General features: G+C 46.5%; 1 protein-coding gene across 4 annotated transcripts in view; it reads right to left on the reverse strand.

The window, feature by feature from the left end:
• Positions 1–19,092, reverse strand: part of LOC121538482 (protein phosphatase 1 regulatory subunit 12B) — a 57,922-nt gene extending 38,830 nt beyond the window's left edge. The window contains exons 1-5 of one of the 4 annotated variants that reach the window (XM_045207016.1): positions 18,946–19,086; positions 9,263–9,353; positions 8,843–9,061; positions 8,540–8,654; positions 8,113–8,237 (exon numbers count right to left, since the gene is read on the reverse strand). In XM_045207016.1, coding sequence (XP_045062951.1) covers positions 8,113–8,237; positions 8,540–8,654; positions 8,843–9,061; positions 9,263–9,353; positions 18,946–18,965 — 570 coding nt within the window. In that variant the 5' untranslated portion in view covers positions 18,966–19,086. Of the gene's footprint in view, positions 1–8,112; positions 8,238–8,539; positions 8,655–8,842; positions 9,062–9,262; positions 9,354–18,945 lie in introns of all 4 variants that reach the window. The other 3 variants (XM_045207018.1, XM_045207015.1, XM_045207017.1) reach the window with 3 other exon arrangements.
• Positions 19,093–21,000: the final 1,908 nt, after the last annotated feature.

The following is a 21,000-nucleotide window of genomic DNA, read 5'->3' on the forward strand; positions in this document are numbered from 1 at the left end:
AAATTCAACCATTTGCAACATCCGGCTTATACCGTAATCTGCTTGGTCTGAGGTGAATTTCATCAGGAGGGGTTTTATACTTGAGTAGAAAAGGGGGCGTTTCATCATGTTTTTGCTCATCTGGGCGTGGCCACTGACTGAGAACAAATCAATATGGAAAACAATCATCTCATCTAGAATGCTAAAATCACAATGTTATCTTCACAAAAGTATTATTATACTTAATCATTCGTTTTATACAACAATTAGATGCAAACCTCATAACTGGGAAGTGTACACCCCCAGAGATCCAGTTATGTTGTTCCACTGTCTTTAATGACATCACAACATAGTAACGAATTTGACATGATTGTTCTTTAAGTTTCCCACATTCTTTGTGGTAGAAATATTGTTTAATTATCCACTTTTGGTTGTTGGAGTTTTGGCTGGAAGAATCTCTGTGTTAACAAAGGGGTCCTTTCTCCCAATACTTCATGGCACGGAAGAGAAAGTCTGCCCGGTATTTACGACCGGTCATAAAACTGGCCCCCAGGAGAGGGGGTGTTCAAACCTTTGCCGAGCCGGCATCTTTGATCCTCAGCTCATGAGGGCAAGTCATGACAACAGTGAGGCTGTGCTTGATCTTATTGCTCTGCAAAGTTTTTCATTTCTTGAAGGACCCCTTTAATGGACAGCCCTCCTCTCTCTTCTCTCTCACCCCCTCATCCCATAGGCTGCCTGCCTGGACTACTGCCCATTCACCCCACTGGAAAACCTGAGTTAGTTTCACCCCACCGGAATGACCATAGGCTACTGCACTGTACACACAACCATAAAAGCTAATGTTGCTTCCCCAGATATTCACTGCAGATCTCTCCCTTTTTTCACTCCCCCTTCCACCTCTTTATTCATTCTCTCCAGCCGTTTCTGGATATAATTTAGGAGTTACTGATAAGAGTAAACAACTAAAGTACCTCCCCATTTTGGGTTATTATTATTATTTTCACTTGGAAGAGTTTTCCTCGTCCAAGTACTGAGAGGCGGCAGGACTTCTGGCCAAATCTCTTGTCTTGTCCGAAGTGTGACATGAAGCATTGCCTCTGAGGAGGCAGATGTGTTTGCTTGTTTACAGTCAAGGCCTGTTGCTTATTGTCTGCAGCTGTGCTTCAACACAACACAACATCTCCTTTCGCAGAAAGAAATGCACCAGGTTTTCATCATAAAAAATGAGGAGAGTTCTAATATCACACCAACAGCAACGTGCCCTTCTGGAGTTTTTTATCTCTCGCTTACATTTTTCTACCTGGAAAAGTTTGCCTATATGGGCTTGTTACTGTGCTGACATGACGGACATTTCATGCATGAGCTCACTGTGGATATATATGGGAATAATAGAAAAGTACAGTTAATGAAAAGAAAATGATGGACAAAACCGTGACTGTATTCTTTGGATTTCTACTGAAAGCATTGGATGACCGTGATACTGTCAGTACTGCAGTAGTGGGGGGTCATGATACGGTACTGTCAGTACTGTGGTAGTGGGGGGTCATGATACGGTACTGTCAGTACTACGGTAGTGGGGGGTCATGATACGGTACTGTCAGTACTGTGGTAGTGGGGAGTCATGATACGGTACTGTCAGTACTGCGGTAGTGGGGGGTCATGATACGGTACTGTCAGTACTACGGTAGTGGGGGGTCATGACACGGTACTGTCAGTACTGCGGTAGTGGGGGGTCATGATACGGTACTGTCAGTACTGTGGTAGTGGGGGGTCATGATACGGTACTGTCAGTACTGCGGTAGTGGGGGGGTCATGATACGGTACTGTCAGTACTGCGGTAGTGGGGGGTCATGATACGGTACTGTCAGTACTGCGGTAGTGGGGGTCATGATACGGTACTGTCAGTACTGCGGTAGTGGGGGTCATGATACGGTACTGTCAGTACTGCGGTAGTGGGGGGTCATGATACGGTACTGTCAGTACTGCGGTAGTGGGGGGTCATGATACGGTACTGTCAGTACTGCGGTAGTGGGGGTCATGATACGGTACTGTCAGTACTGCGGTAGTGGGGGGTCATGATACGGTACTGTCAGTACTGCGGTAGTGGGGGGTCATGATACGGTACTGTCAGTACTGCGGTAGTGGGGGTCATGATACGGTACTGTCAGTACTGCAGTAGTGGGGGGGTCAAGATACGGTACTGTCAGTACTGCGGTAGTGGGGGGTCATGATACGGTACTGTCAGTACTGCGGTAGTGGGGGGTCATGATATGGTACTGTCAGTACTGCGGTAGTGGGGGGTCATGATATGGTACTGTCAGTACTGCGTTAGTGGGGGGTCATGATCATTAAGCACCTGTTTCTGTGCCTCTCTAAACAGATGGAATCCCATTACTTCCATCTGAAAACCCATATCTTCTTGTTTGTTAAAATTATTTAAATGAGCATATTGTACTACTAAAGGAAAGGCAAGACCATGAAATAAATAAAACATCAATAAATGGCAATCATATCAATAAATAAGACATGAGAATAAGACATTCTGAAAAACAACAACAGGAAATCGCAGATGGAATGTTTCAATCCAAAAGCATTTTCCAGAATGAGCGGCCATGCGCACAGCACTTCACAGCAGATACTCCCTCCTTCCCTTTCTCTCTTTCAAGGGTTGTGAAACGCTCAAGTGGTTGGAACAGTGACACGTCCAATCATGTGTTAAGGAGCCTCCAGAGCACACATCTAAATACATATAATCTACAGAGAAGCCTTTTTTCTCTCTATGAGTAACAGATCAAATGAGTATGGATGATATATCAGGTACTAACACCCATGTACTGTAAGGTGTTTTGTTTAGGTTGAATGAAAAGTGATATTGGATTAGCACACTACAGAGGTGACAATTCCAGTAGGAGCTGGGAGTAAACCGGCCACAACATGATCAGCATGTAAGAGCCTTTGATAGCTACAAGTCGATTTAGATGTCACACACCCCACACACAGTTGATTACGGACTATCAGTGATACTCTGAGACAGATGCAAATTCTTAGGAATTCATACGAACAGAAAGCGCTTGTTTCTAAAGTTCAAATAAGTTTAAAGGGGAAACAGTGACTACTCTGAGGATCCGACAGAGAAAAAGGTTGGGGTCTTACTCTGAAGTTCTTGGCGGTAGGAGAGGGTGAAGAGGGTGGTGAGTCGGACAGAGCCTTCCTAGTCCTGGACAGCTCCTTGGTGCGGGGGTACATGGATGACATTTCCACACTCTACCCAGGACAGAGAGGCAGGTCTGGTCAAGCCTCTACAGTAACATCCACAAACAGAGGCTTCTATCCAGAACAGCTGCACAGATCCACAGATCTCCTCTTAGGCTACGACTGCGCAGACACCTATGGCTGTTGCTGCTGCACTCACCCTGACTGGGGATCCTGACCAACAGGTGTGTGTGTGAGGAGCCCGCTCCACAGTCCAGAAGGCTGGAGAGAGAGACTGCTGCTAACTTTAGAATGATTGCTGCTGATATGACCTACCTTCCCATCTTCCTCCACAAAGTAAAGACAGCAAAGTGATCATTTGACAAGAATGAAAACAACCAAAATAGCTATTTCTCCTCTTAGCTAGTACAACTCCTACAAAGACATGCACCTCTGTTTTGCTTAAAAAGTAGACTAATCAACTTAGTTGTGGATTGTTAGACCACAGCTTCAGCACTCCGAGACCCTATCGCACATCAAAGTCGACATAACGCACTAAGTCCTCGCATCCAAAGATAAACCCAACCACAGTGAAAAGTTTGTTCCAGATGATCTCTCTTCCCATGTTTCTCTAAATATCCACTCTCTCTCCATCGCCCTCCCCTTCTTTCTCTCCTCCCCAACTCTCCTCTCTCCTGTCCCAACTCACTCTCTCACCCGCCTCCCCTCTCTCTCTCCCTTCTCCCTGCTCACTCTAGCTCTGGCAGTACTCTCTGGCAGGCTGCCAGAGGCTCTGCTGTGTACAGGCTCTGGGCTAAAGCTGTCCATTGATGTGGATGAGGATAAGGAGAGGGGGGAGTAGACAGACAGAAGTAGGGGGGCTGATACTGAGTCCCAGAGGTTCAGCTTTACCACTCGGGGGGAGTCAAGATCAACAGTGACCCGTCAAGTAACCCTGTCCTCCCATGATGCTCTGGGGAGAAGTAATGCTAGTATGAGTGTTGACATTTGGATGTAGAGCCACTGTGTCCGAGCCCTCTCTCCTTTTCAAAATCTGTTTCATTGTACTTGCTTTGCTGCACTGTAAAGTGAGCTAAGCTCACAGGCTAATTTTAAGGCAACACTTCACTGCATAGTGGTTTTGATTTCTTCCTGCATTGTCGGTTACCTCACACACACAGAGGCCTATCAACAATGACTCAATCTATGGCAACTGCACTGGGTTCTAGAACACTGAAATATTAAGTCGCTGCTGCGTTTCTCTCTCTATCGTACACAATCCCCCATCCCCCCATCCCTTCCTCTCAGATTCTGCACACACAGGCCAGAGGCTCACTGCTACCTTCCTTTTAAAGAGAGGTTTGCAGCGCTGTGGCTCTTCCTGAACTCTTTTATCCTCCTCGCTCATCTACTGAAAAAGACAGAGAGAGAATGAGACAGAATGAGACAGACAGACAGAGAGAGAGAGAGAGAGAGAGAGAGAGAGAGAGAGAGAGAGAGAGAGAGAGAGAGAGAGAGAGAGAGAGAGAGAGAGAGAGAGAGAGAGAGAGAGAGAGAGAGAAAGAAAGAAAGAAAGAAAGAAAGAAAGAAAGAAAGAAAGAAAGAAAGAAAGAAAGAAAGAAAGAAAGAAAGAAAGAAAGAAAGAAAGAAAGAAAGAAAGAAAGAAAGAAAGAAAGAGCATGAGAGAGAATGAATGCTGGCCTGGCGGTCTTGTGTTGAGCCCTAGCCTGGCACGCTCCCATCCCAAGCTCTGAGTCATAATGAGGACAGAGGTCTGTCTCTCCTGTTTCCCTCCTTTTTAACGAGTGGACCCAGTGACCGTTGCACAGGGTAAATACAGCCATTCAACTGCAGCAAAGCAATGAGACACAATAAGAGAAAAATAAATCTGCAAACTGAGATCTGAGCACATTTTCAAAGTTAGATTATAATTTTTTTATGTCCGAAATTTGACGAATGTCCTATGCACATTGATTTTGCACATTAGATCTCTCTGTGAATTAAAATATTGGTGTGCAGGCAGAATATTTATTTTTCCTGGAGTTTTGACTTGTGTCATGTCATATCAATGATACATTATATGTGCTTTATGGCCCATAGGTTATGATAAGCACCACAGAAGTTTCACATATAACAAATCCTGATATATGAGATTCCAATCTGACCGTATGGATTGTTCCAATACATATTCAACCAGCTTTGCAGACCATCTGTGCGAGTCTGCTGGACAGTCTGAGTTTCTACTAGCTCATCAGGAAGTCCAATGGCTTCCCTGTGGCAGTGAACTGCACTGGTCCTGGCTGTGGAGATAGGCCTGCTGAGACCTATATAAAGAGTTGATTTCAGCTGAAGTTCCACACACTGGATCTGGGGTTTAGGTTGAGTAGACTGGCTCTCTCCTTTTATGACATTCAATATGGAACATTCTCATACATCACTTGGCTAGGGTCCCCTCCTCTCCTCTCTCTCCCATTCCAACTCAGAATAACTCTGGTCCTTAAACACTTACTTTTAAGTAAAGTCGTGGTTACTGTCATCCGTGTTTTGTCATATGTTACTCTGGCAGGTGTAAAATAACGAGTTTTCAAGAAGTGGATAGTGGCTGCTCCACTAGTGTAAGTGTTCCTGACAGAGACAGGTCCCTGGTGTGTGGTCATTCTGCAAGTCACAGAGAGGCCAAAACCCAAACAGTCACGGAGAGACAAAAACACATATAAATGCACAGAGACACACATAATAAAACTACAGATACCTTCAGACAGACAGACTCTCTCTCCATCTGTTTTCTTGCCTTCACTGGTCTGGTGATCTTTAGCATCTTTACGGGGGATGAGCTGTGCCTTGGCCTAAGTCACAGCTGAGAGATGATGAGTTCTGAGAGAGGTCACAGATACTCTGGGGTTCTAATCCTACCCTCAACCCTCCTAAACCAACCTGTTAACTGCTGAATCTCTGTAGCACACATAGCTAAGCTCCATGCCGTGATGGGCTATCCAGAACTATCTCTCCTTACATTGAGAGTGGGTCTATCAAACACTCCTGTGTTTAGCTCTCAGAGCTGTCATGAATTCTGAATAAGTGAATAATCAGGTCTATGACGATAGAGGGAACAGAAGGCTCTCTCTGATAACTTAATCTAAACATCAGGAGCAGGAGAAAGTAGTAATTATGCCTGGCAGCAAAGTCTCTCCCTCTATCTTTCTCTCTCTTTCTCTCCCTCGTTCTTTCTCTCAGCCTCCCCGTTAATAATCCCCTTTCAGAGCAGTGAAAGCCGTGCACCTGTCTCTGGGCTCTGTTCTTGAAAATCAGAGAGAGAGTGGAGAGAGTCTGCTCAGATCATTATAGAGGCAGGCAGAGGTCATCGTTGGTAATGAGGCCTGCGGTCACCTTTCCATCCTTTCCAGATGAAACCATGCTCGCTGGTTGGGGGGTCGTCATTATCACAGTCAGATTTAGGCCCTTGGTTAACGCTGTGGAACACTCATGTTACTAACCGTCCATGTCTGGGATTCGACCTTGACCTAGTGATAGCTCAAAAAGCTATCACTACCCCTTTCACACTATAGTATACAGTATAACATCCCCATGTTAATCTACATTATTCTCTGGGACTCCCCTCCACTGCCATGGCATCCACCAAATTGCCTCAGCTCACTCCCATTCTCCTTTCCCCTGTCAGTATCTATTTCTGGGCATCTCCATTTCACTGTAAGCCCATTAAAGTTGGAAACCCTAATGGTGAAACTGCCACGACCGTTTGCGATATTACAACAACAAAGAAGTTACTGCAAACAACGAACACTGTTATTTTCCCTCTGACATAATTGCACGCACGATAGAAGAGCACAATATGTACTGCAATTATGTTTACCAGGCTCCTCAGTTCAGCAATAACAACAATAACAATGGTGGTGGGGCGGCCAGTGGCGCTGTTTCCCCCTACTGAGGATTCTATCTTTAAGGGAAATCAGTAACTCTGTGAGCTTTTTGCTGAAACACATTGTTTTGAAAGGGATTTCCAGCCTCATAGGGTCATTCTGCCCTGGGAGGAATGTACACAGTGGGCTGCATGGAGACATTCTGTGCAGATGCCTAACCTACAGGTGGAAGGAACACACCATCATAGACAGAGAGAGACGGAGCTAGACAGAGAGTGTGTGTGATAGAGAGAGAGAGTATTGAATTGAGAGAGTACAGTATAATTATGGCTGTAGAATTCAACGCTATGAAGCAGAAGAGGCGCTCCCAGTTTTGCCCAATATGGTATGGAATGTCAAGATACCTGGAGCATGTATGATGAGGTAGGAGAGGGAGAGAGAAGGGAATGGGAGGAGAGGGGGTTTGTGGGTACTGCAGCCTGCCCTGGAATTCTCCCACTGTGATAGCAAAACAGCCCTATCACAAACACTCCCAAATCAAACTACACTAACATTGCAGTACATCTATAAACATTGCATCACAGATCCTCTGGCAATAAAACACACTTTCATGGCCTCTGTGTGCAAGGCTATTGTTAATATGTGAATCAAAAGTTTTATCAAAGAAATGCACCTTTGAACACACACACACACACACACACTAAATTGCAATACAATATGATATTTCAAGAATCATAGGAATCCCCCACTATGACAATAGAATCAGTGAGGTGTGTAATAGAATATAATAATAAAATGGCCCATTGCAAACGCATCTAATGTTGCTCAACAAATGCCCCATCATCTGGGAGGAAAATGGTACTGTCCTGAAATCATACTTTTTTCGGGCACCACCTACTGGTAGCTGAAAATGTCACAGACATTTCTCGAAGGAGTTTGCTCACTATTTGGATTTCGTTTTTATTCACCTTTAATTCTGAAAAATGTCAAATCTATAGGATCATATCTTTGACATTGTTAGTAAATGTGCTGCTTTTAGTAGGCGCCATACACCACATACCTCAAAAGTCTGGTAGGCTTCATCTGACTCTTGGTCACAGAATTGAACTTGTTTCTCTCTTGTATTGAGGACATGTTTGGAGGGATCCTCAATGGGGTTCTGGTTTTCATCTTTCCATTCAACAACTACAGTATTCACATGATAAGAAACAATTACTAAACAGTTACTGCACCTTACCATGACAAGTTCTTTATCCTATAGAGATCTTGCAGTAAAAAATAATAATCTAAAAACAACAACTGATGCACTGACTGCGGACAGTCTTACATAAACTGGGTGGCAGGTATAACCTGTTCTTCCTATGGTACAGTACGTCACATGACAAGGATATACTGGTAGAGTAAAATTTCTGTAACAAAGCAACTTTCTTAACATGATTAAGCAGAACAATTGAAACACATCTGTATTGAATGGTTGGGTTTCTGACCTCTGGAGGATGTGCGGTTGGCCAGGTTAGTGGAGGTGTAAGGTAGGGTATAGGGCCCACTGGCAGAGGAATACTCTGCCTCCATGGTCCCCAGCCTTGATCTATGATTTCCAAACTTGAAATGAGAAAACAGCACTTCAATGCTTGGCTCATCTGAACCTCAAACTACACAGCTACTGTAGTACAAGATGACCTCTCACAAAATTACATTATAATAGATGATCTATCGTAACAAAAACCAATGACAACAATACGATCCTGAGGTGAAAGGTTAACGCTAAATTATTAAAGTTTTATCCCCACCTCGTCTATCTCCCTGCTCCATGTGGGACTGTGATCCTCTGTCTCCATAGACTGAGCCAGGTTGGCCCTGGTCTCTTCTCTGTCCTCTGCAGCCCATCTCCCCCGCAGACAGGACCTGTCAGTCAGTCTGCTACGTCCATCCTCTGTCTGTCTGTCTCTGTTCAGGGTAGACAGACTGTTGGTCCTCTGAGCCTCCTTCAGTTCAGCCAGGGTCACACCCTGAGGAAGATACAGACAGTACATCCTAAGATCAACAAGATACTACAGATAAATAGTCCAATAAAATCACATTGATACCAAATAATATCTTGGGGCCGCTTTCCCTGAGACAGACTAAGCCTAGGCTTGGGTTCGTAATGGAGAATTTCCATTGAACATGCATTTTCAGTCTTGGCCCTTGGAGTGTATTTTGTTTTGTACCTGTGTGGATCTGCGGGTTTGCCTGGCTTGGCGAGATCTGGCCTTCCTCTGAGACTCTGCCTCCTCATCTCTCACTGGGGTTAGATAGGACCTGCACAGGTTGGAAACAGGGCAGCAGCACTTTGTAGGACATACAGTGCATTTGGAAAGTATTCAGACCCATGACCTTTTCCACATTTTGTTACGTTACAGCCTTATTCTAAAATGGATTTAATTATTTTCCTCATCCATCTACACACAATTACCCATAATGACAAAGGGGAAACAGGTTTTTAGAAATGTTTGCTAATTAAAATTTAAAAAAAAAATAATAATAATACCTTATTTACATAAGTATTCAGACCCTTTAATATGAGACTCGAAATTGAGCTCAGGTGCATCCTGTTTCCATTGATCATCCTTGAGATGTTTCTACAACTTCATTGGAGTCCACCTGTGATAAATTCAATTGATTGGACATGATTTGGAAAGGCACACACCTGTCTATATAAGGTCCCACAGTTGACAGTGCATGTCAGGAGCAAAAACCAAGCCGTGAGGTCGAAATCATTGTCCGTAGAGCTCCTAGACAGGATTGTGTCGAAGCACAGATCTGGGGAAGGTTACCAAAAGATGTCTGCAGCATTGAAGGTCCACAAGATCACAGTGGCCTCCATCATTCTTAAATGGAAGAAGTTTGGAACCACCAAGACTCTTCCTAGAGCTGGCAGCCCGGCCAAACTGAGAAATCGGGGGAGAAGGGCCTTGGTCAGGGAGGTGAACAAGAGCCCGATGGTCACTCTGACAGAGCTCCAGAGTTCCTCTGTGGAGATGGGAGAACCTTCCAGAAGGACAACCATCTGTGCAGCACTCCACCAATCAGGCCTTTATGGTAGAGTAGCCAGATGGAAGCCACTCCTCAGTAAAAGGCACATGACAGCCCGCTTGGAGTTTGCCAAAAGGCACCTTGTCACGGATTCTGCCGAGGCTGCTCCTCCTCCTTGCTCGGGCAGGCTTCGGCGTTCGTCGTCCCCGGAGTACTAGCTACTGCCGATCGATGTTTTCGGTGTTTGTCTTGTGTTGTCTAGTTTATACACCTGTTGCTTATTTTGTGTTGATTGTGTAACATATAAGTTCCTTGTTTTACGTTTGGCCTTTGTGTGTTATTGTCATTTTGTCTCGTTGATGTTCGGCATATTTATTTCGCCTCCAGTGTTGTGGAGACTTTTGTTTGTGCGTTTTGCATTAAGTAAAGTAGTCATCCTGATTCTCTGTGTCCTGCGCCTGACTTCACTGCCGCGTACACATCACCCCTTTTGACAGAATAACACACCACCATGGAGTCAGCAGGACCAGCGGTGGTAACGGAGTCTCTGGAGGATCGTGTCAGCAGCCAGGACGCCATGATCCGTAGACTTGGCACCGCCATGCAGGATGTGATGGACACGCTGAGCCGATGGGAAAGAGGAGGCTTGCCCACACCTCCTCCTACAATACCACCACCATCGGCCAGACCCATCGTTCCATCTCCGGAGTCCAGTGGGATTCGGCTCTCGCTCCCGAGGGCATATGATGGCACCGCAGCCGGGAGTCAGGGTTTCCTACTTCAAGTAGAACTCTATCTGGCAACCATTCACCCGGCGCCCTCGGGATACGAGAGCGTTTCCGCCCTCATCTCCTGTCTATCTGGCAAGGCAATGGAGTGGGCCAATGCCGAATGGAGGGGAATAGACGCCGCCACCATCAGCTATGCGGAGTGTCTGTTCCACCTCCGACAGGGGAAGAGGAGCGCGCAAGAGTTCGCCCTGGATTTCCGGACTCTGGCGGCCAATGCGGGGTAGAATGAGAGGGCCCTCATCGACCACTATCGGTGCAGCCTACGAGAGGACGTTCGCCGAGAGTTGGCCTGCAGGGACACCAACCTAAGCTTCGATCAGTTGGTGGACATGTCGATCCGTCTGGATACCCTGCTGGCTACCCGCGGACGTCCGGAGTTGGGGCCGTCCATTTCCATCCCCCAGCACCTCCGAGCCGAGCCCTATGGAGCTCGGGGGGTGCTGGTGCTAGAGAGAGGAGGAGAGAGACCAGGAGAGAGGCCGTCCCCTGCACCAACTGTGGCCGTAGAGGACACACTGCGGCTCGGTGCTGGGGAGGGTCTCCTGGGAATCGAGGCAACAGGTCACGCACTGATGAGTCATTTCAGGTGAGTAGGCGCCCAACTCACCCAGAGCTCTCTGTTGTCCACTTGTGTATTCAAGTTAAATTTCCCCAGGTTTCATCTCATTCCCAGCATAAGGCGCTAGTCGATTCAGGCGCAGCTGGGAATTTTATTGATCGTAATTTCTGTGTTAAGTTAGGGATTCCCCTCCTACCAGTAGATGTGCCTTTCCCTATCCATGCCCTAGACAGCCGTCCTTTGGGGTCAGGTTTAATTAGGGAGGTCACGGTGCCACTAAAGATGATGACGCAGGGGGGTCATGAGGAAATCATACAGTTGTATCTGATCGACTCTCCTGCGTTTCCCGTGGTGCTGGGGCTTCCTTGGTTAATCTCTCATGACCCCACAATTTCGTGGCAACAGAGGGCTCTCAGGGAGTGGTCTGATCAGTGTGTCGGGCGGTGTATAGGTGTTTCCATAGGGGCGACCACGGTGGAAAGTCCGAACCAAATGCCCGCACTGCACATTCCTCCTGAGTATGATGATTTGGCACTCGTTTTCAGTAAGAAGAGGGCGACACAATTACCACCTCATAGACAGGGGGATTGTGCGATAGACCTCCAGGCAGGTGCTGCACTTCCGCGTAGTCATGTGTATCCTCTGTCTCAAGAGGAGACGGCGGCTATGGAGACATACATTGCCGAGTCTCTGGGACAGGGATACATACGGCCCTCCACTTCTCCTGCGTCCTCAAGTTTCTTTTTTGTGAAGAAGAAGGATGGAGGTTTGCGCCCGTGTATTGATTACCGTAGTCTCAATCAGATCACTGTTAAATACAGTTATCCTCTCCTCTGATTGCGAGTATGACGGAGTCATTACACGGAGCGCGCTTCTTCACAAAATTGGATCTCAGGAGCGCCTACAACCTGGTGCACATTAGGGAGGGAGATGAATGGAAAACAGCATTTAGTACCACCTCGGGTCACTATGAGTATCTCGTCATGCCATACGGGCTAATGAATGCTCCTTCAGTCTTCCAATCATTTGTGGACGAGATTTTCCGGGATTTGCATGGGCAGGGTGTAGTGGTGTATATTGACGACATTCTAGTATACTCTGCTACACGAGCTGAGCATGTGGCCCTGGTGCGTCGAGTGTTGGGTAGGCTGTTGGAGCATGACTTGTATGTGAAGGCGGAGAAATGCCTGTTTTTCCAGGAGTCCATCTCCTTCCTGGGCCATCGGTTGTCCGCGTCAGGGGTGGAGATGGAGATTGACCGCGTTTCAGCCGTGCGTAATTGGCAGACTCCTACCACGGTTAAGGAGGTGCAGCGGTTTTGGGTTTTGCCAATTACTACCGGAGGTTTATCCGGGGTTTTGGACAGGTAGCAGCTCCCATCACCTCCCTGCTAAAGGGGGGCCCGGTGCGTTTGCAGTGGTCGGCTGAGGCGGACAGGGCGTTTAGACAACTGAAGGACCTGTTCACCTCGGTTCCGGTGCTGGCACATCCGGACCCCTCTTTGGCGTTCCAAGTGGAGGTGGATGCGTCAGAGGTGGGTATTGGGGCTGTACTGTCTCAACGCTCGGGCACGCCTCCTAAACTCCGGCCCTGTGCTTTTTACTCTAAGAGGCTCAGCCCGGCGGAACGTAATTACAACGTGGGGGACAGGGAGCTGCTAGCTGTGGTCCAAGCCCTAAAGGTGTGGAGGCATTGGCTTGAGGGGGCTCAACACCCTTTTCTCATTCTGACTGACCATCATAACCTGGAGTACATCCGGGCAACTAGGAGACTGAACCCTCGTCAGGCTAGGTGGGCCATGTTTCTGGCCCGGTTTGTCTTTAAGCTCACCTATATACCAGGGTCACAGAACGTTAAGGCAGACGCCCTGTCCCGGCAATATGACACAGAGGAGAGGTCCATTGAGCCCACTCCCATACTTCCGGAGTCTTGTCTGGTGGAACCGGTGGTGTGGGAGGTCGATGCGGAGATCGAGCGGGCGTTACGTACCGACCCTACTCCTCCAGAGTGTCCGGAGGGGCAGAAGTACGTGCCGCTCGAGATTCGTGATCGACTAATTCATTGGGCTCACACGTCACCCTCCTCTGGACATCCTGGTATTGGCCGGACAGTGCACTGCCTTAGTGAAAAGTACTGGTGGCCAACATTGGCAAAGGACGTGAGAGTTTATGTCTCCTCCTGCTCGGTGTGCGCTCAGTGTAAGGCGCCTAGACACCTGCCCAGGGGGAAGTTACAACCCCTACCCGTTCCACAACGGCCGTGGTCTCACCTATCGGTAGACTTTGTCACGGACCTTCCCCCCTCCCAGGGGAATACCACTATTTTGGTCATTGTGGATCGGTTTTCTAAGGCCTGTCGTCTCATTCCAATGCCGGGTCTCCCTACTGCCCTACAAACTGCTGAGGCCCTGTTTACTCACGTCTTCCGGCACTACGGGGTCCCCAGTTCACCTCTAGAGTCTGGAGGGCGTTTATGGAACCCTGAGAGTAATGGGCAGGTGGAGAGAGTAAACCAGGATGTGGGTAGGTTTCTGAGGTCTTATTGCCAGGACCGGCAGAGATTGCCCAGAACACCCTTCGCCACTCCTCTACGAATCTGACTCCTTTTCAGTGTGTGTTGGGGTATCAGCCGGTTCTGGCACCCTGGCATCAGAGCCAGATCGAGGCTCCTGCGGTGGATGAATGGTTTCGGCGCTCGGAGGAAACATGGAACGCTGCGCATGTCCATCTGCAGCGGGCTATCCGTAGGCATAAGGCGAGCGCCGATCGCCACCGCAGTGAGGGTCCAGCGTATGCACCTGGAGATCGAGTCTGGCTCTCGACTCGAAACCTGCCCCTTCGCCTGCCCTGCCGGAAGCTGGGTCGGCGGTTTGTGGGGCCATTTAAAGTCCTGAGGAGATTGAACGAGGTATGTTACAGGTTACAACTGCCAAATGATTATCGCATTAACCCCTCGTTCCATGTGTCTCTCCTCAGGCCGGTGGTAGCTGGTCCACTCCAGGACAATGAGATACGGGAGGCTCCTCCGCCCCACTGGACATCGAGGGGCTCCGGCGTACTCAGTCCGGTCCATCGTGGATTCGAGACGTCGGATGGGGGGTCTGCAGTATCTCGTGGAGTGGGAGGGGTACGGTCCGGAGGAACGGTGCTGGGTGCCTAGGAGGGACATCTTAGATCCCTCCCTCCTGACGGAGTTCCACCGGAGTCATCCCACTCGCCCTGCTCCACGTCCTCCTGGCCGTCCCCGAGGCCGGGGTCGGCGCACGGCTGGAGGCGCGCGTCTTAGGGGGGGGTACTGTCACGGATTCTGCCGAGGCTGCTCCTCCTCCTTGCTCGGGCAGGCTTCGGCATTCGTCGTCCCCGGAGTACTAGCTACTGCCGATCGATGTTTTCGGTGTTTGTCTTGTGTTGTCTAGTTTATATACCTGTTGCTTATTTTGTGTTGATTGTGTAACATATAAGTTCCTTGTTTTACGTTTGGCCTTTGTGTGTTATTGTCATTTTGTCTCGTTGATGTTCGGCATATCTATTTCGCCTTTTTACGCACAGAGTGTTTTTCTCCTCCAGTGTTGTGGAGACTTTTGTTTGTGCGTTTTGCATTAAGTAAAGTAGTCATCCTGATTCTCTGTGTCCTGCGCCTGACTTCACTGCCGCGTACACAACACCCCTTTTGACACACCTAAAGGACAACAAGATTCTCTGGTCTGATGAAACCAAGATTGAACTCTTTGGCCTGAATGCCAAGCGTCACGTCTGGAGGAAACCTGGCACAATCCCTATAGTGAAGCATGGTGGTGGCAGCATCATGCTGTGGGGATGTTTTTCAGCGGCAGGGACTGGAAGACTAGTCAGGATCGAGGGAAAGATAAACGGAACAAAGTACAGAGAGATCCTTGATGAAAACCTGCTCCAGAACGCCCAGGACTTCAGACTGGGGGCGAAGGTTCACCTTCCAACAGGACAACGACCCTAAGCACACAGCCAAGACGATGCAGGAGTGGCTTCGGGACAGGTTTCTGAATGTCCTTGAGTGGCCCATCCAAATCCCGGACTTGAACCTGATCGAACATCTCTGATGAGACCTGAAAATAGCTGTGCAGTGACACTCCCCATCCAACCTGACAGAGCTTGAGAGGATCTGCAGAGAAGAATGGGAGGAACTCCCCAAATACAGGTGTGCCACGCTTGTAGTGTCATACCCAAGAAGACTCAATTCTGTAATCACTGCCAAAGGTGCTTCAACAAAGTACTGAGTAAAGGGTCTGAATACTTATGTAAATGTAATATTTCCGTTTTTATTTTTTATTAGCAAACATTTCTAAAAACCTGTTTTTGTCATTATGGGGTATTGTGTGTAGATTGATGAGAAAAACAATTTAATCAATTTTAGAATAAGGCTGTAACTTAACAAAATGTGGAAAAAGTAAAGGGGTCTGAATACTTTCCGAATGCACTGTAGCTGTCATGCCCTATAAATAGCTTCAATGCACTCTGGCCACACTCTGGTCACACGCTTGTCACCTAGTACTCGAGCACAGCACGAGGTGACGACATATCAGGGTGAGGTGACATTAGGCTCAAATTATCAGCACAACCTTTCAAGATTAGAGGGTGGCAGTGCAATCAAGTGATCGTTTTGAAAGGTACTGCACCAAAACAGATAATCACAGGAGGTTACATATAATTATTATGTGTTACATGCAATGACTTTGGTGAAGCTGTTCTTCTCTACATACTGTTTCTCACAATGAAATGCATGCAGAATTTGTTCAGTTGTGCATACAGTGCCTGATGAAATCACAAAACAACTATGGATTGTTCAAAGCACACAATAAGTTCACAGTAAATAACCCCCTCAATCAATAGTACAGTCGTGGTCAAACGTTTTGAGAATTACACAAATATTAATTTTCACAAAGTCTGCTGCCTCAGTTTTTATGATTCTAATTTGCATATACTCCAAAATGTTATGAAGAGTGATCAGATGAATTGTAATTAATTGCAAAATCCCTCTTTGCCATGAAAATGAACTTAATCCCCAAAAAACATTTCCACTGCATTTCAGCCCTGCCACAAAAGGACCAGCTGACATCATGTCAGTGATTCTCTCGTTAACACAGGTGAGAATGTTGACGAGGACAAGGCTGGAGATCACTCTGACATGCTGATTGAGTTAGAATAACAGACTGGAATCTTTAAAAGGAGGTTGGTGCTTGAAATCATTGTTCTTCCTCTGTTAACCATGGTTACCTGCAAGGAAACACGTGCCGTCATCATTGCTTTGCATAAAAAGGGCTTCACAGGCAAGGATATTGCTGCTAGTAAGATTGCACCTAAATCAACCATTTATCGGATCATCAAGAACTTCAAGGAGAGAGGTTCAATTGTTGTGAAGAAGGCTTCAGGGCGCCCAAGAAAGTCCAGGAGGTGTCAGGACCGTCTCCTAAAGTTGATTAAGCTGTGGGATCGGGGCACCACCAGTGCAGAGCTTGCTCAGGAATGGCAGCAGGCAGGTGTGAGTGCATCTGCACGCAGTGAGGCAAAGACTTTTGGAGGATGGCCTGGTGTCAAGAAGGGCAACGAGGAAGCCCCTTCTCTCCAGGAAAAACATCAGGGACAGATTGATATTCTGCAAAAGGTACAGGGATTGGACCCCTTTCCGATTGTTTGGGGCATCTGGAAAAAAGCTTGTCCAGAGAAGACAAGGTGCGCGCTACCATCAGTCCTGTGTCATGCCAACAGTAAAGCATCCTAAGACCATTCATGTGTGGGGTTGCTTCTCAGCCAAGGGAGTGGGCTCACTCACAATTTTGCCTAAGAACACAGCCATGAATAATGAATGGTACCAACACATCCTCCGAGAGCAACTTCTCCCAAGCATCCAAGAACAGTCTGGTGACGAACAATGCCTTTTCCAGCATGATGGAGCACCTTGCCATAAGGGAAAAGTGATAACTAAGTGGCTCGGGGAACAAAGCATCGATATTTTGGGTCCATGGCCAGGAAACTCCCCAGACCTTAATCCCATTGAGAACTTGTGGTCAATCCTCAAGAGGCGGGTGGACAAACAAAAACTCACAAATTCTGACAAACTCCAAGCATTGATTATGCAAGAATGGGCTGCCATCAGTCAGGATGCGGCCCAGAAGTTAATTGACAGCATGCCAGGGCAGATTGCAGAGGTCTTGAAAAAGAAGGGTCAACACTGCAAATATTGACTCTTTGCATGAACGTAATGTAATTGTCAATAAAACCCTTTGACACTTATGGAATGCTTGTAATTATACTTCAGTATACCATAGTAACATCTGACAAAAATATCTAAAAACACTGAAGCAGCAAACTTTGTGAAGACCAATACTTGTGTCTTTCTTTTTTCTTTTTTCTTTTTAAAAATTCTATAAACTTTTGACCATGACTGTACAATGCTCTTAGGACGTTGTGTGTTATTCCTTTCATGATCATGTTTAATGCCTCTAGCGTGGATAGTAGCCAATCAATGACCTCTAAGAGACAGCCATGTTAGCAGCCATTGGGCTCCATAGAGAGAGGAAGAGTCGAGTAAGCAGCATTCAGTCTAATGGCTCATGTTGTTCCCACTAGTACCGGCTGCCAGCTGCCGGCTGCACTCCCTCCCTTTTACTGTACTGAGTATCGATCAATCAACTTCTGCTGTGCCGGAGAAGCACCATCCACACCCTCTATTCTGAGAGAAAGCTTAAGTCGACCGACGGTCAGGACGTCAGTCTACTGCATTATTTAACACTGACTACAGGGCTGTGGATGGCTACATTACTAGCAACTGTAATGTATCCTGGTAGCCTACCAGTTAAGCGCACTGGGCCAGTAACCAAAAAGTCACTGGTTTGAAACCCTGAGCCGACTAGGTGAAAAATCTGTCGATGTGCAAGGCACTTAACTCTAATTGCTGCTGTAAGTCACTCTGGAAAAGAATGTCTGCTAAATAATTTAAATGTAAACTGTGATTCTACAGCAACATTACAAATCATATTTCTACACAGTGGAATGACTTGAGGCAAACATGATACAGGAGACGTCCTACAAAACATACCGTACATTTGCTTACGTTGCAGGATATAAAAAAAAACACTTGATTTAAGCATGTCCAATTTGATTTAAGCATGTCCAATTTCCAATACAAATGCATTATATAGGATGCATTTGTTGGGGTTGTAATTTAAACATACTGATGGGAGGTATTTGAGTGCCAATGCATTTAGAATACTAAATATGTACAGCACTATACACACACCCACACTCCAAGCCATTCAGCTAACACACACAACCCAGGGGCACCAACTTCCCACACAGTACAATACAAATACCAGGGAAGGGTATACCTTCCAATTCTAGGAAATCCCAAACAACACCAGTGAGAGAGGCCGCACCACGTTCACTCTCGGATCAAAGTAAAAGACCTATAGTCTCACATTCTGCCTGCAAAAGCACAGGGAAGTCATGCAGATAAGGGGATAGGATAGGGTTCGGGGGCAGAATTAGTTCCATACCTGGGCAGGCAGGCTTGCATAGTCCCAGGCTAGCTGAAGGTCAGAGACTGAGAACGGTGGAGAGAGACGCAGTGGGAGAGGCCAGATAGGATCCTGAGAGAGGGAGTGATTGGAAGAGAGAAGGAGGGAGCGATAACGGGGAACGGGGGAGGGGAAGAAGAGTGGGACAGGGAGAGAGAGAGAGAGAGAGAGAGAGAGAGAGAGAGAGAGAGAGAGAGAGAGAGAGAGAGAGAGAGAGAGAGAGAGAGAGAGAGAGAGAGAGAGAGAGAGAGAGAGAGACTGTTTCCTCCCCATCAGCTGGGCAAGACGAGGCACAGTGCGTTCAATACACAGACTCATAGGCGGGCCGCGGGGCACTCTGAGCCAATTGTGTCTCCAAGAGCCTGATGCAAGCAATGCAGTTTATACACCACACAGCACACACCAAGCGTGTTCGATGGGATCGACATTAGCAAGTGCTGTGCAGATTCGCCTAACTTGATCACAATATGAGGGTGGTAGATGATTTGTAGATCAGTGATTCTGTGCTGAGCTGTCGTCATGCCGATCCTCTCAAACATGCTGAAATTATTTTCACATACAGCAGTTTAACATACACACAATGGTTGCAGTCTTTACAAATTTAGAAATAATTGTATAACATGATACTAATCCATTATGAATTGTTAGAAAGCAATATCACTTCCTGGGGCCTTACCCTTTACCGTGTAACAATGGAATAAGACAATATTTCTGGTCAGTTGAATGATTTCCAAGTATGCAGTAGCTCATCAACTTAGCTTAATTGGATGAAATAATAGCAAACCATAGTGTTTGGCAGTACCAAACCAGAGTTCAAGTTATTCTTAACCAGAGGATTCCACACGCAAATGCACACACAGGCGTGTGCCACCATACACACACGTCTTATCTGTGTTTTTCAGGATTTCATCATGAGTCACTCCTCACATTAGTCCAAGGGCCACATAACAAAAAAGGCCTCAGAAAAGGAAAGGTAATTTTATTAAGCTGAAGAATTTGTGATCTACAACTTGTAAAAGTTGCACATTAATTAAATATTATAAATAATAGGTACGATTTCGAAATCATAGCACATTTTAGGTAATTTCCCCTAGCAACATTATGAGGTTGCCATGTTACATCTTGGTTACAATTGTTACACACCGAAAACAATGCATGTACCGGACCGGAGGAATCACGAAATCATACGAGATATGAAGCTGTTGAAACATGCTAAATCTATTTTTCTTAGATGCCAGAACAGCGCTTTATTTAGCTGTCTTTATTTAGCTGCTTGCTTGTTTTTAGCCTAACCGGCCGCCAGATGGCACTATTAATCCTTTTAAATTGTCATATTATGCGTACAACTTTAACCCAGCTGCCTATACACTCCCCGGCGACCGCCTCATACTTAAAACACCCTTCATTCAGGAAGTAGCAAAGCCACTCTAGCATGGTGGTGGAAAATTGTGTTGTATTAAGACAGTATTATTGTCAGACGCAAATGGCAAACGACGTAAAAGGAATAATAGTCCCATCTGGCGGCGGGCCGGGTCTGCTAGTTTGTTTTGAGAGCTGTGTTAGCTAGCAAACGTTGTACTGTCTTTAGTTTGGCTAGCAGGCAAAAGCAACGATGGCCCTTGTAGGCTAAATACAGCTGCCAAAACATCTTATATTAACTGAGAAAACCACTGTACATGGTTAAAACATATTTCCTCATTTCGAGGTTCATCTGGATCAGTGAAGATGCTTTTGCTGATGCAAGGAAACTGAACGCACAAATAGTTCTGTGCACCAGTGTGCAACAAAATTAACCAAGGTGAAACATAGCAACGTTCATATTACCCAAGATGCACAGTGATTTCTATGCTAAGTATCATAAGTTTGATTAATGATCAAACAATTGCAACTTTTACAAGTTTTGAATCACACAGTATTTATGTTCATAGAATTATCTTCATAGTGTTGCTGAAATGTAACAGTTCCATTTTCTGGGTTATGGCACAACACATTTTTGGTGGGTGGCCCTTGGACTACATGGCATGCACTGACATA

The sequence above is a fragment of the Coregonus clupeaformis genome, chromosome 24 (genome assembly GCF_020615455.1).
Source record: "Coregonus clupeaformis isolate EN_2021a chromosome 24, ASM2061545v1, whole genome shotgun sequence".
Classification (NCBI taxonomy): Eukaryota; Metazoa; Chordata; class Actinopteri; order Salmoniformes; family Salmonidae; genus Coregonus; species Coregonus clupeaformis.